At 39.0% G+C, this 16567-nt stretch overlaps 1 protein-coding gene across 8 annotated transcripts in view; it reads left to right on the top strand.

Annotated features, from left to right (window-relative positions):
- The window catches only part of ZCWPW2 (zinc finger CW-type and PWWP domain containing 2), a 163247-nt gene that overhangs the window by 133288 nt on the left and 13392 nt on the right, over positions 1–16567 (top strand). For all 8 annotated transcript variants that reach the window (XM_057491403.1, XM_057491400.1, XM_036886145.2 and 5 more), the window contains one exon: positions 14124–14248. In XM_057491403.1, coding sequence (XP_057347386.1) covers positions 14124–14248 — 125 coding nt within the window. The remainder of the gene's footprint in view (positions 1–14123; positions 14249–16567) is intronic.

The raw sequence follows: 16567 nt of genomic DNA, 5'->3' as shown, positions 1-16567 counted from the left end.
TTGAAGCGCTGACACTTGCACTTCTCCTAATTCTTGGTTGAGTTCCAACAGTATAGATCCAGTCAAATTTGTTGTTTTACTGTATGCACAGGCCAGCTTAGATATCTCCTTCATTCCAATGGCAAGTCCAGGAACCAGTGGGATGAATGCAGCTACAACTGCAACAGCGCCAGGATCTTTGTTGAAGTTTTTTGATGATCATCTTCTGGAATGACTCTTCCAGAGAATGTTGATGTTGAAATTTCTTCTTCATATCGTATCTTAGTTCATTTTCGGGGTAGCCAAATTAGGCTTTGATCCTCTGTATAAACACAAACAGACCCTTTACCACACTTTGATATGCCCTTTATACCATTGTGAAGAACTTACTGGAGGTCACCACACAGGCACTGCTTTTTTTTTAAGAGAAAGGAATATTATCAGAAAAATGTACTTTCACAGCTGATCATCTGACACCCTTTAAATGATCAAAATTAAGGATATTTAAAGCATGCATTAATCGTTGATTTGCAGTTAGTTTTATCCTATCAGGGAGTAATCCCCCTTTCCTTTCCTTTCCTTTCTTTTTTTTTTGTTATCATTAATCTACAATTACATGAAGAATATTATGTGTACTAGGCTCTCCCCTATACCAGGTCCCCCCTATAAACCCCTTTACAGTCACTGTCCATCAGCATAACAAAATGTTGTAGAATCACTACTTGTCTTCTCTGTGTTATACAGCCCTCCCCTTTCTCCCACCCCCCCATTATGCATGCTAATCATAATACCCCTCTTCATCCCCACCCTTATCCCTCCCTACCCACCCATCCTCCCCACGCACCCATCCTCCCCAGTCCCTTTCCCTTTGGTACCTGTTAGTCCATTCTTGGATTCTATGATTCTGCTGCTGTTTTGTTCCTTCAGTTTTTCCTTTGTTCTTATACTCCACAGATGAGTGAAATCATTTGGTACTTGTCTTTCTCCACCTGGCTTATTTCACTGAGCATAATACCGTCTAGCTCCATCCATGTTGTTGCCAATGGTAGGATTTGTTTTCTTCTTATGGCTGAGTAATATTCCATTGTGTATATGTACCACATCTTCTTTATCCATTCATCTACTGATGGACACTTAGGTTGCTTCCAATTCTTGGCTATTGTAAATAGTGCTGTGATAAACAAAGGGGTGCATCTGTCTTTTTCAAACTTGAGTACTGCGTTCTTAGGGTAAATACCTAGGAGTGGAATTCCTGGGTCAAATAGTAAGTCTATTTTGAGCATTTTGAGGAACCTCCATACTGCTTTCCACAATGGTTGAACTAATTTACATTCCCACCAGCAGTGTAGGAGGGTTCCCCTTTCTCCATAGCCTCGCCAACATTTGTTGTTGTTTGTCTTTTGGATGGCAGCCATCCTTACTGGTGTGAGGTGATACCTCATTGTAGTTTTAATTTGCATTTCTCTGATAATTAGCGATGTGGAGCATCTTTTCATGTGTCTGTTGACCATCTGTATTTCTTTTTTGGAGAACTGTCTGTTCAGTTCCTCTGCCCATTTTTTAATTGGATTATTTGTTTTTGTTTGTGGTTAGTCAATGGTCCAGTTTCATTCTCCTACATGTAGCTGTCCAGTTTTGCCAGCACCATCTGTTGAAGAGACTGTCATTTCCCCATTGTATGTCCATGGCTCCTTTATCAAATATTAATTGACCATATATGTTTGGGTTAATGTCTGGAGTCTCTAAGCTGTTGCACTGGTCTGTGGCTCTGTTCTTGTGCCAGTACCAAATTGTCTTGATTACTATGGCTTTGTAATAGAGCTTGAAGTTGGGGAGTGAGATCCCCCCTACTTTATTCTTCTTTCTCAGGATTGCTTTGGCTGTTCGGGGTCTTTGGTGTTTCCATATGAATTTTGTATTATTTGTTCCAGTTCATTGAAGAATGTTGCTGGTAATTTGATAGGGATTGCATCAAATCTGTATATTGCTTTGGTCAGGATAGCCATTTTGACGATATTAATTCTTCCTAGCCACGAGCATGGGATGAGTTTCCATTTGTTAGTGTCCCCTTTAATTTATCTTAAGAGTGACTTGTAGTTTTCAGGGTATAGGTCTTTCACTTCTTTGGTGAGGTTTATTCCTAGGTATTTTATTCTTTTTGATGCAATTGTGAATGGAATTGTTTTACTGATTTCTCTATTAGTTCATTGTTAGTGTATAGGAAAGCTACATATTTCTGTGTGTTAATTTTGTATCCTGCAACTTTGCTCTATTCCAATATCAGTTCTAGTAGTTTTGGAGTGGAGTCTTTAGGGTTTTTTATGTACAATATCATGTCATCTGCAAATAGTGACAGTTTAACTTCTTCTTTACCAATCTGGATTCCTTGTATTTCTTTGTTTTGTCTGATTGCCGTGGCTAGGACCTCCAGTACTATGTTATATAACAGTGGGGTGAGTGGTCATCCCTGTCTAGTTCCCGATCTCAGAGAAAAGCTTTCAGCTTCTCGCTTTTCAGTATAATGTTGCTGTGGGTTTATCATAGATGGCCTTTATTATGTTGAGGTACTTGCCCTCTATTCCCATTTTGCTGAGAGTTTTTATCATGAATGGATGTGGAATTTTGTCGAATGCTTTTTCAGCATCTATGGAGATGATCATGTGGTTTTTGTCTTTCTTTTTGTTGATGTGGTGGATGATGTTGATGGATTTTCGAATGTTGTACCATCCTTGCATCCCTGGGATGAATCCCACTTGGTCATGGTGTATGATCCTTTTGATATATTTTTGAATTCGCTTTGCTAATATTTTATTGAGTATTTTTGCATCTACTTTCATGAGGGATATTGGTCTGTAATTTTCTTTTTTGGTGGGATCTTTGCCTGGTTTTGTTATCAGGGTGATGTTCGCTTCATAGAATGAGTTTGGGAGTATTCCCTCCTCTTCTATTTTTTGGAAAACTTTAAGGAGAATGGGTATGATGTCTTCTCTGTGTGTCTGATAAAATTCCACGATAAATCCGTCCGGCCCGGGGGTTTTGTTCTTGGGTAGTTCTTTTATTACCGGTACAATTTCTTTGCTCGTAATTGGTTTGTTGAACTTTCGTATTTCTTCTATGGTCAGTCTCGGAAGGTTGTATTTTTCTAGGAAGTTGTCCATTTCTTCTAGGTTTTCAAGCTTGTTGGCATATAGGTTTTCATAGTAGTCTGTAATAATTGTTTTTATTTCTGTGGAGTCTGTCGTGATTTTTCCATTCTCATTTCTGATTCTGTTGATTTGTGTTGATTCTTTTTTTCTCTTAATAAGTTTGGCTAGAGGCTTATCTATTTTGTTTATTTTCTCAAAGAACCAGCTCTTGGTTTCATTGATTTTTGCTATTGTTTTATTATTCTCAATTTTGTTTATTTCTTCTCTGATCTTTATTATGGCCCTCCTTCTGCTGATGTTAGGCCTCATTTGTTCTTCTTTTTCCAGTTTCGTTAATTGTGATATAAGACTATTCATTTGGGATTCTTCTTCCTTCTTTAAGTGCGCCTGGATCACTATATACTTTCCTCTTAAGACTGCTTTTGCTGTGTCCCACAGAAGTTGGGGCTTAGTGTTGTTGTTGTCATTTGTTTCCATATATTGCTGGATCTCCATTTTGATTTGGTCATTGATCCATTGATTTTTTAGGAGCGTGTTGTTAAGCCTCCATGTGTTTGTGAGCCTTTTTGCTTTCTTTGTACGGTTTATTTCTAGTTTTATGCCTTTGTGGTCTGAAAAGTTGGTTGGTAGGATTTCAATCTTTTGGAATTTACTGAGGCTTTTTTTGTGGCCTACTATGTGGTCTATTCTGGAGAATGTTCCATGTGCACTTGAGAAGAATGTATATTCTGTTGCTTTTCGATGTAGAGTTCTATAGATGTCTATTAGGTCCATCTGCTCTACTGTGTTGTTCAGTGCCTCCGTGTCCTTACTTATTTTCTGCCCAGTGGATCTATCCTTTGGGGTGAGTGGTGTTCTGAAGTCTCTGAAAATGAATACATTGCAGTCTATTTCCCCTTTTAGTTCTGTTAGTATTTGTTTCACATATGCTGGTGCTCCTGTGTTGGGTGTATATATATTTAGAATGGTTATATCCTCTTGTTGGACTGAGCCCTTTATCATTATGTAGTGTCCTTCTTTATCTCTTGTTACTTTCTTTGTTTTGAAGTCTATTTTGTCTGATATTAGTACTACAACCCCTGCTTTCTTCTCTCTGTTGTTTGCCTGAAATATGTTTTTCCATCCCTTGACTTTTAGTCTGTGCATGTCTTTGGGTTTGAGGTGAGTTTCTTGTAAGCAGCATATAGATGGGTCTTGCTTTTTTATCCATTCTATTACTCTGTGTCTTTTGATTAGTGCATTAAGTCCATTTACATTTAGGGTGACTATTGAGAGATATGCACTTATTGCCATTGCAGGCTTTAAATTCGTGGTTAACAAAGATTCAAGGTTAGCCTCTTTAGTATCTTACTGCCTAACTTAGCTCGCTTATTGAGCTGTTATATACACTGTTTGGAGATTCTTCTCTTCTCTCCCTTCTTATTCCTCCTCCTCCATTCTTCATATGTTGGGTGTTTTGTTCTATGCTCTTTCTAGGAGTGCTCCCATCTAGAGCAGTCCCTGTAAGATGTTCTGTAGAGGTGGTTTGTGGGAAGCAAATTCCCTCAGCTTTTGCTTGTCTGGGAATTGTTTAATCCCTCCATCATGTTTAAATGATAATCGTGCTGGATACAGTATCCTTGGTTCAAGGCCCTTCTGTTTCATTGCATTAAATATATCATGCCATTCTCTTCTGGCCTGTAGGGTTTCTGTTGAGAAGTCTAATGATAGCCTGATGGGTTTTCCTTTATAGGTGAGCTTTTTCTCTCTAGCTGCCTTTAAAACTCCTTCCTTGTCCTTGATATTTGCCATTTTAATTATTATGTGTCTTGATGTTGTCCTCCTTGGGTCCTTTCTGTTGGAGGTTCTGTGTATTTCCGTGGTCTGTTTGATTATTTCCTGCCCCAGTTTGGGGAAGTTTTCAGCAATTATTTCTTCAAAGACACTTTCTATCCCTTTTCCTCTCTCTTCTCTTCTGGTACCCCTATAATACGGATATTGTTCCTTTTGGATTGGTCACACAGTTCTCTTAATATTGTTTCATTCCTGAAGATCCTTTTATCTCTCTCTATGTCAGCTTCTATGCATTCCTGTTCTCTGGTTTCTATTCCATCAATAGCCTCTTGCATCTTATCCATTCTCTTATAAATCCTTCCAGAGTTTGTTTCACTTCTGTAATCTCCTTCCTGGCATCTGTGATCTCCCTCCGGACTTTATCCCTTTGCTCTTGCATATTTCTTTGCATCTCCATCAGCATGTTTATGATTTTTATTTTGAATTCTTTTTCAGGAAGACTGGTTAGGTCTGTCTCCTTCTCTGGTGTTGTCTCTGTGATCTTTGTCTGCCTGTAACTTTGCCTTTTCATGGTGATAGGAATAGTCTGCAGAACTGGGATGAGTGATGGCTGGAAGAACTTCCCTTCTTGTTGGTTTGTGGCCCTCCTCTCCTGGGAGAACAGCGACCTCTAGTGGCTTGTGCTGGGCCGCTGTGCGCAGACAGGGCTTCTGCTTCCTGCCCGGCTGCTATGGAGTTTATCTCCGCTGTTGCTGTGGGCGTGGCCTGGCTCGGGCCGCTCCTCCAAAGTGGTGGAGTCGCGTTGGAGGGGGAGCTGTCGGGAGGCTATTTATCTCCGTAAGGGGCCTCCATGCTCCCTGCTGCCCAGGGGGTTAGAGTGCCCAGAGATCCCCAGATTCCCTGCCTCTCGACTAAGTGTCCCGCCCTGTCCCTTTAAGACTTCCAAAAAGCACTCGCCCAAACAAAACAACAAAGAAATAAAAAATTAAAGAAATTAAAAAATGGCCGCTCACTTTTCTTTGTTCTCCAATGCCAGCCTCAGGTACCCTCTCACCCGTCTTGCTGCCCTGTTTCCCTAGTATCCAGGACCCCAGGCATGCACTGTGTCTGCGCTCTGGTGCAGATGGCTGGGCCTGGGTGTTTAGCAGTCCTGGGCTCCCTCTCCCTCCCCGCTCCGACTCCTCTCCTCCTGCTGAGAGCTGGGGGGAGGGGCACTCAGTTCCTGCCGGGCCGGGGCTTGTATCTTACCCCCTTTGCGAGGCGCTGAGTTCTCGCAGGTGTGGATGTGGTCTGGATGTTGTCCTGTGTCCTCTGGTCTCTATTCTAGGAAGAGTTGTCTTTGTTATATTTTCATAGGTATATGTGGTTTTGGGAGGAGATTTCTGCAGCTCTACTCATGCCGCCATCTTGGCTCCGCCTCTAGAAAAATTGTTTTTGTAGACAAAACTCCAGTGTGATAAATGTAAACTAGTACTTTTCCACTACTGTAGCAACAAGCAAGACAGGGCAAATTCTAGTTCACAGCCTCCCATGACTTTACGCAACACTATTATTTAAAAACAATGCTTTAGCCGAATTTGAAAAACAAAATTGCCAACATAGTAGATGATAATAAAATATGGATTCTTTGGAAGTGGAAGAAGGGAGGTGGCATAAAACTTTCCACCTTACTAACACCTGTTTTTTAACCTTAAAACATGCTTAGTTTACAAGGGTACATTGTGTGCATATATTCAACAATTAGGTTAAAAATTAATGTTACTGAGGATTAAAGATGGCAGCATGAGAGGTGAGACAGAGAACTCCTCCCAGAACCACATACAATATGAAAATACAGTTAATACAATTAATCCTAAAAGAGCAACAGGAAAGAAGGCTGTGCCAGACTGCATACACCTGGAGAGCAGAGCAGACCTCACGAAACAAGGTAACGTACCAAAGCCTTAATCCAGCAGGACCCAAGCCCTTCTCCCACCCCAGATCACCGGTGGGAGGAAGAGAAACAGAGTGAGGAGGGGGTGGAATCCTAGGACTGTTAAACACCCAGCCCTGCAGATTTGCTTTGGAAGCAGAAACCTACATTGCATGGTGCCCTGGAGATTAGTCGGGTTGGAAAGCTAAGACAGGCAGACTACTTGGAGATACTGAGACTCCAGCCATTCTTGGAGGACAGGTATCCACATCCAGCTACTCTGGGACAAAGGAAAGGCAGGCGGGCAGTCTGAAAGACTTCCTAGCAGTGGGAGAGCTGCTGAAGTGGTGGGGATTGCTGGAGATACTGCTCGGGAGAAGAGATAGGGGGATATGGTTGTCTGGGTGCTCTCTGCCCAGCAGGTTGGGAACTTTCAGGAGCTTCAGGCACTCCATACCCCTGGCTGTCTTCTCAGCCCCGAGGCCCCCCACTATGATATGCAGCCTGCTGCACCTTCCCCCTGACCTGCCAGGAATGGCTTGCAAACTAGCATTCCCTGCCCTGGCATCAGGCCAGCCAGAGGGAGGCCCCACCTAAAGCAGCTATAAACACAAAGTACAGAGGCTGACACCAATGTGGTCGGGCCACTGGTTCTGACAGTGGAGACAGGACTGCAGCCGGGAAGCAGAAAACAGCTCTTTCCTTCCCCCAGGCACCAGGGCCACTCCCCTGCGACCCCCGACATCACTTGGGCTGAGCAGCTCTTGAGAATAGAGCTTTGGGCACTAGAGGGCACCACGTACAAATATGAAATGTCAAAGGAACCTGGTTCAAACCAAAATCTCACAAACACCAGAAAAAGGGCCAAGTGAAACTGAACTCACCAATCTTACTCAAAGAGAGTTCAAAATATAAATCATAAACATGCTCATGGAGGTACAGAAAAATATTCAAGAACTCAGGAAATAATTTAGGATGGATATTCAATCATTAAAAAATTCCATATCTGAAATAAAACATAAAATGGAGGGATTTAAAAGCAGATTAGATGTAGTAGAAGATATGGTTAAAGGAATAGAAATTAGAGAAGAGGAATACAAAGAAGCTGAGGCACAGAGAGAAAAAAGGATCTCTAGGAATGAAAGAATATTGAGAGAACTGTGTAACAAATCCCAATAGAACAATATTCACATTATAGGTGTAACAGAAGCAGAGATAAACAGATAGAAAGTGTCTTTGGCGAGGTAATTACTGAAAACTTCCCCAGTCTGGGGAAGGAGATAGTCTCTCAGGCCATGGAGGTGCACATATCTCCCAACACAATGGACTAAAGGAAAACACCACCAAGACATATAATAATAAAATTGGCAGAGATCAAGGATAAAGACAGACTTTAAAAGCAACTAGAGAGAGAAAAAATATAATATACAAAAGAAAACCCATCAGGCTATCATCAGACTTCTCAACAGAAACCTTACAGGCCAGAAGGGAGTTATATATGATAAATTTAATGCAATGAAACAGAAGGGCCTTGAACCAACAATACTTTATCTGGCAAGATTATCATTTAAATTTGAAGAAGGGATTAAGCAATTTTCAGATAAACAAAAGCTGAGAGAATTTACCTCCTAAAACCACCTCTACAGTATATTTTTGAGGGAATGCAACAGATGAAAATGTTCCTAAAGCTAAATAGCTGTCATCAGGAGAAATTAAACCACAGTAAAGAAAGTAGAACAGTTAATTATGAAGCAGATGCAAAATCAAATCGACTACTCCCAAAGTCAATCAAGACAAAGAGTACAGAATATGTTACCAAACATATAAAGAATGGAGAAGGAAGAAAAAGGAGAAAAAAAAGCTTAGGTTGTGTTTGTAATAGCATAATAAGTGAATTAAATTAGACTGTCAGATAGTAAGGGAATTACCTTTGAACCTTTGGTAACTACTAATCTAAAGCCTACAATAGCAATAAGTACATACCTATCAAAAATCACCCTTAATGTAAGTGGTCTGAATGCACCAATCAAAAGACATAGAGTTACTGAATGGATAAAAAAAAAGGTCCATCTGTATGCTGCTTACAAGAGACACATTCAAACCCAAAGACATATACAGAATGAAAGTAAAGAGATGGAAAAAGATATTTCATGCAACTAATAGAAAAAATCAGGACTTGCAATACTTGTATCACACAAAATAGACTTCAAAACAAAGAAAGTCACAAGACACAAAGAAGGATATTACATAACAATAAAGGAGTCAGTCCAACAGGAGGATTTAACTATTATAAATATCTGTGCACCCAACACAGGAGCACTGACATATGTGAAACAAATACTAACAGAATTAAACGGGGAAATAGAATGCAATGCATTCATTTTAGGAGAATTCAACACAACACTCACCCCAAAGGACAGATCAACCAGACAGAAAATAGGTAAGGAGACAGAGGCACTGAACAATATATTAGAACAGAAGGACATAATGGATATCTACAGAACACTCCATCCAAAAGCAACAGGATACACATTCTTCTCAAGTGCACATGGAACATTTTCAAGATTTTGTCATATACTAGGCCACAGAAAGAGCCATTTAAAAAGATTGCAATTGTACCAACCAGCTTCTCAGACCACAAAGGTATGAAAGTAGAAATAAATTACACAAAGAAAATGAAAAGCCCACAAACACAAGGAGGCTTAACAACATGCTCTTAAATAATCAATGGATCAACATCCAAATGAAAACAGATCAAGCAATATACGGAGACAAATGACAACAATAATTCAACACTGCAAAATCTGTGGGATGTAGAGACAGCTGTGTTAAAAGGGAAGTACAGGCCTACCTCAAGAAAGAAGAACAATCCCATATGAACAGTCTAAACCCACAATTAACAAAACTAGAAAAAGAAGAACAAATGAGGCCCAAAGTCAGTAGAAGGAGAACATAATAAAGATTAGAGCAGAAATAAAATCAAGATGAATAAAACAATCAAATCAATGAAAGCAGGAGCTGGTTCTTTGAGAAAATAAACAAAATAAATAAACCCCTAGCCAGACTTATCAAGAAAAAAAGAGTCTATACACATAAACAATCAGAAATGAGAAATGAAAAATCTCTATGGACACCCAAAAATACAAAGAATTATTAGAGAATACTATGAAAAATTATATGGTAACAAACTGGATAACCTAGAAGAAATGGACAACTTTCTAGAAAAATACAACCTTCTAAGACTGACCAAGGAAGAAACAGAAAATCTGAACAGACCAATTACCAGCAATGAAATTGAACTGGTAATCAAAAAACTACCTAAGTAAACCCCTATACCTGATGGCTTCACCACTGAATTTTATCCTGGACCAGATGGGTTCACCGGTGAATTTTACCAAACACTTAGTGAATACCTAATACCCATCTGCCTTAAAGTTTTCCAAAAAGTTGAACAGGAGGGAATACTTACAAACTCATTCTATGAGGCTAGCATCACTCTAATACCAAAACCAGGCAAAGACACAACAAAAAAAGAAAATTACAGACCAATATCCATGATGAACATAGATGCAAAAATACTCAACAAAATACTAGCAAACCAAATTCAAAAATACATCAAAAAGATCATCCATCATGATCAAGTAGGATTTATTCCAAGGATGCAAAGATGGTACAACATTCGAAAATCCATCAACATCATCCACCACATCAACAAAAAGAAGGACAAAAACCTCATGATCATCTCCATAGATGCTGAAAAAACATTCGACAAAATTCAACATCCATTCATGATAAAAACTCTCAACAAAATGGGTATAGAGGGCAAGTACCTCAACAAAATAAAGGCCATATATGAAAAACCCACAGCCAACATCACACTTAACAGCGAGAAGTTGAAAGCCTTTCCTTTAAGATCAGGAACAATACAAGGATGCCCACTCTCCCCACTGTTGTTCAACATAGTACTGGAGGTCCTAGCCACAGCAATCAAACAACACAAAGAAATAAAAGGCATCCAGATTGACAAGGAAGAAGTTAAACTGTCCCTGTTTGCAAATGACATGATATTGTTTATAAAAACCCTAAAGAATCCACTCCAAAACTACTAGATCTAATATCTGAATTCAGCAAAGTTGCACGATACAAAATTAATACACAGAAAGCTGTTGCATTCCTATACACTAATGATGTACTAGCAGAAAGAGAAATCAGGAAAATTCCATTCACAATTGCATCAAAAAGAATAAAATACCTAATAATAAACCTAATGAAGGAAGTGAAAGACCTATACTCTGAAAACTACAAGACACTCATGAGAGAAATTAAAGAAGATACCAATAAATGGAAACACATCCTGTGCTCATGAATAGGAAGAATTAATATTGTCAAAATGGGTATCCTGCCTAATGCAATCTCAGATTCAGTGCAATCCCTATCAAAATACCGACAGCATTTTTCAATGAACTAGAGCAAATAATTCTAAAATTCATATGGAACCACAAAAGCCCCCAAATAGCCAATGCAATCCTGAGAAGGAAGAATAAAGCGGGGAGGGATTATGCTCCCCAACTTCAAACTCTACTACAAAGCCACAGTAATCAAGACAATTTGGCACTGGCACAAGAACATATCCATAGACCATGGAACAGACTAGAGAGCCCAGATATATAAACCCAAGCATATATGGTCAACTAATATATGATAGAGGAGCCATGGATATACAAAGGGGAAATGACAGCCTTTTTAACAATTTGTGTTGACAAAACTGGACAGCTACATGCAAGAGAATGAAACTGGATTGTTATCTAACCCCCATACACAAAAGTAAACTCAAAATGGATCAAAGACTTGAATGTAAGTCATGAAACCATAAAACTCTTAGAAGAAAACATAGGCAAAAATCTCTTGAATATAAACATGAGCAACTTTTTCCTGAACACATCTTCTCAGGCAAGGGAAACAAAAGCAAAAATGAACAAATGGAACTACATCAACCTAAAAAGCTTCTGTACAGCAAAGGACACCATCAGCAGAACAGAAAGGCATCCTACAGTATGGGAGAATATATTTGTAAATGACATATCTGACAAGGGGTTAACATCCAAAACATATAAAGAATTCACACCTCAACACCCAAAAAGCAAATAACTCTATTAAAAAATGGACAGAGGATATGAACAGACACTTCTCCAATGAAGAAATTCAGATGGCCAACAGGCACATGAAAAGATGCTCCACATCACTAATTTTTAGGGAAATGCAAATTAAAACCACAATGAGATATCACCTCACACCAGTTAGGATGGTCAACATAGAAAAGACTAGGAACAACAAATGTTGGCAAGGATGCGGAGAAAGGGGAACCCTCCTACACTGCTGGTGGGAATGTATACTAGTTCAACCATTGTGGAAAGCAATATGGAGGTTCCTCAAAAAATTAAAAATAGAAGTACCATTTGACCCAGGAATTCCACTCCTAGGAATTTACCCAAAGAAAACAACTTCTCAGATTCAAAAAGACATATGCACCCCTATGTTTATTGCAGCACTATTTACAATAGCCAAGAAATAGAAGCACCTAAGTGTCCAACAGTATATGAATGGATAAAGAAGATGTGGCACATATACACAATGGAGTACTATTCAGCTATAAGAAAACAAATCCTACTGTTTGCAACAATATGGATGGACCTAGAGGGTATTATGCTCAGTGAAATATGTCAGGCAGAGAAAGATAAATACCAGATGATTCCCCTCATTTGTGAAGTATGACAGTGAAGCAAAATTGAAGAAACAATATAGCAGTAGACTCACAGACTCCAAGAAGGCACTAACGGCTACCAAAGGGGAGGGGTGGGGGAGGGCAGTTGGGGAGGGAGGGAGAAGGGGATTCTGGGATATCATGATTTGTGCACATGGTGTGTGTGGGGTCACAGGGAAAACAATGTAGCTCAGAGAAGACAAATGTGGCATCTTACTACACTGATAGACAGTGACTGCAGTGGGGTATGAGGGGGACTCGATAATAAGGGTGAATGTAATAACCACATTGTTTTTCTTGTGAAACCTTCATACGAGTGTGTATCAATGATACCTTAATAAAAAAATTAATATTCCTGTTTACAGCACCTTGTTTCCATATTCACTGATAATATTTTAGCTATAAAGTGTGTGTCCTGCTTTGGTCTGTTTTCATGTTCTATGAACTTTCAGCTACTCTACCTAGTGTGATTTATGGTGACCTGGTACAGAACCATGGATAACAGGTATTATGTAAGATTTTTATAAACAGGGTGGAAGGTGATGGGGTGTGTACTGTGGTCTTTCTCCTGAATCATGTTGCCTTTGGAAGGACTTCTCAGGTGCTCCATCTGTCATTGTGCAGTTCGGCAGGCCACAGGTGGCCTCCTTTCCTTCAGCAGGACTCCATTTCAAATAAAGATGTTTATTTTATTTGAGTCAGGAATTCAGCTGCATATTGTTAATCAGTAATTGGGTCTATAGTGTTGTAATAGGTATTTCTTTGGTGGGGGTATTGTTTTATCTCTGCAAATTAGCAGATTTTTTGCTTAGTTATATGTCATGTCAGTAGCACACACACACACCTTTTATTAGAGTGTTTTTTTTAAGATATTAAGCAGTTAAGTTGTCTTGGTATTTTGATTGGAATAGACTGTTTAGCCTTGCCATTTAATTATATGCGTTCCCCTTTTAAACAGTAGTTATAAGAATTTAGTGCAGGGTTTGGCATACTGTGGCCCACAGGCCACCAGTGGCTTCCTGTTTCAGTAAATAAAGTTTTATTGGAACATAGCCACTCTTTCTTATTTAACTACATATGTACAGTTTGCACTACAGCAGCAGAACTGAGTGACTGTGACAAAGATCATGTGGCCCACAAAACTGGAAATATTTACTCTCTGGCACTCCACAGAAAAAATGTGCTGACCCTGGTCTGCAAGTAATACAATTTAGTTTGGTACCTTTGGTTCCTGATTTTTAAAAAAAACTTTTTTTTTTTAGAAGACTTTAAAAAATACTTCTAGTGTGCTTCTGATGTTTCAAGGATACTTTATGGTCTACCCATGGCAAAAAAAGTCACCTACATTTTTTTAAGGGGTAAATATAAAATATTCACCTGTACATCTGTAATAATATTGCATCAAACAGAGGCTATATGTGAAAATTATACAAAATACTTATTTTTTTATCTTGTAACTTTGAGAAGACTTTCTCTTTTAGGGTAGTTAAAATGAATTAGGTTGAATTCATTAAGGTGTGGCATTTTTACTACAATAATGATGTTTCTTTAGTTGTCTCCGAGACAGAAATGTTACTAAAAGAAGTGGAGCAGATGCTACAGCGCGTGCAGGAGCTCCCAGCAGCACCTGATGAGTGGGAAGAGGAACACAGAGAGGAGATAAATACAGGGACCAAGGTAGTGTCAACAATCACTGTCAGGTCTAAACAGCAACTCCATATTCTTCAATTGGCAAACATTGTTCTTGGACACACATGCTCATTATATGGAAAACTTTTTTCACATCTGAAATTTGAGCTCCTGGTTATCATGAAGTGAAAAATAATAAACTAACAGCTTGTTGAGAAATCAGAATGCATCCATCAGCCTTTGAAAAAATATCTGTGTTTGAGCAGAGGAGCTCTTTTTATTTTAGATGTTTGAGTTTGCAATGAAGAAAGATGGAGGGGCTCACTGTAGTTGAGGGGGTGCCATACACGGAGACCTGTGTGACCACCACTGCCCATATTTACAGTCAGAAGTTGGGCCAGGAGAAGAGCAGCTCACTGGAGGGTCTGCCCAGCCTGGTTCAGGCACAAGAATAGCAGTAGGCTCATACTTCATATTAATATGCTAGTGGTAGAGTTTTTCACTAGAATATATTTCACAATTCATAATTAGATTTGTCCTTTTCTTTCTTTTGGCCAACTATGTTGGGCTGAGAAAGGCTTGTGTACTTTATTCAGTACTTGTATATGTCAACATAAATTTTAAGTTGGTTCACAAACTGTTCAGCACATCAGCTCCCTGTCTCTACAAATAAAATGAGGGTTCAAGCCCAGGTCATTAATACAGAGCAGCAATGTGGTAGGTGTGAGAAAATAAGTCATAAGGCAGACACTTCAGCAAGGAGGTACTGCTGGTTCCCTAAATAGTCAGGAAGAAAAATGGCAGCGAGAAGTCATGTATCCCGAAGGTTCCATTCATTCTCTCATTCATTTAGCTTTATTGTGTGCCTGGAGTCAAGAAAGCACAGTCCTTAGGAGCACTGACTGGAATATAATGCCTATGCCGCCATCCTGGTCTTGCCAGTAAAGACTTGTGTAATGTGGTAAAGTTCTTTATCATTTGCCTCAGAGGACTGTTGTGAGGGTTGAATAAGGCAAACCAGGAAAGGTGCTATGGGTAGTAACTGACACCTAAGGTCAGCATTATTGCAGATTAGAACTGGCAGGGGATTCCCTGCAGAGAGTAAGTACTAGGATTTCCTTGCTCTACTTCTCTTTCCCATGTTCTCACTTTGAGTAACTAGCGGTCCCCAAGTCTGTCTGTTCTCAGATGCAGAAAAGCCACCTATGAATGGACAAGACACTTTGGCAGACTTCCCAATTGCATGATTTCATCCAGAACTTCAACAAAAATAAAGATGATTCTTAAACACCTTTATTGGATTAGAAATCAAGATATATACCGAATTTACAATTAAGAAGATCAATGTGTTAAAAGAAAATGAAATCGGTTATCTTCATCAGTACCAGCAATACCAACTTGTACCTGAATTTGCTGGGTTGTAAATGCAATTTTTCCAATTAGAGTTCCTTTTTAAAAAAACTTGTCTCCTATATATAGATCTTACCTTTTGCAGAGCAAAATCTGTAGATTGGCAACATATATATTATATACATATAATTAATATACAAATTATTCTTTTCTAGCAAATGTATGCTTTGAGCACCATATGGTTTTGTGCAATGTGTTTTCAGTCCTTGCAATTTGTCTTTTCAAAAAATACAGTCAGGTTGATTTTCATAAAGATGTCCTGAAGCTTTTACAGCCACAATTGGCTTCTATTTTGCCATTATAACTGGTAACTTGATAGAACAGAAAAATACTTCTGATTTTTATTTCTTAAGGTAAAATACATAGTTTTAATACATCACCAGGAAGGAGCTTGTTTTTTGTTTTAGATTCTTGTAATATTTTATGCTTTCAAAAGGCATTTAGGAATTGTAAAAATTAACCATTTTAACTTGCTGGCAGGCAGGTGATGCCTCCTGCTGACTGGTTCATAAGCCACTCTCCACTTTATAAGTCAGGCATTCATGATGGTTTCAGGAAATTTAGGGCCTTGTTCACTTTTAAATGAGGAAAAGAGCAATGAAATCAACTATCAAAGCTGGAGCAATTCCCAGTTTAAAAGTAGCGATCACCTCAGGGATTTCTTCTCTCTCCCTCCTTCCTTTTTTAGTTAGTTGGAAAAATTAATATGCTTCCAAAGGTAACACCACTTAAAGCTGAAGATGCATTTTGGTTTTAGAAGAAAGTGGCTTCTCGCAAGCTAACCCACCGAAACGAGCCACCTGATAATTTTTGAGTTCTAAGCAGGTTTATTCTCTGAGCAAATGCTGTTTGAGCTATTTTCAGAGTTATAAATCTGATGTTTTCATCATTCATTTCTTATATGAGGTTTCAAGTTGATTACTCTCAGCACTTGTGCCAATGGATGAAAGTATTAAC

Source organism: Manis pentadactyla, chromosome 14 (genome assembly GCF_030020395.1).
Source record: "Manis pentadactyla isolate mManPen7 chromosome 14, mManPen7.hap1, whole genome shotgun sequence".
In the NCBI taxonomy this organism is placed as follows: domain Eukaryota; kingdom Metazoa; phylum Chordata; class Mammalia; order Pholidota; family Manidae; genus Manis; species Manis pentadactyla.
This window is presented reverse-complemented; position numbering and strand designations above follow the sequence as displayed.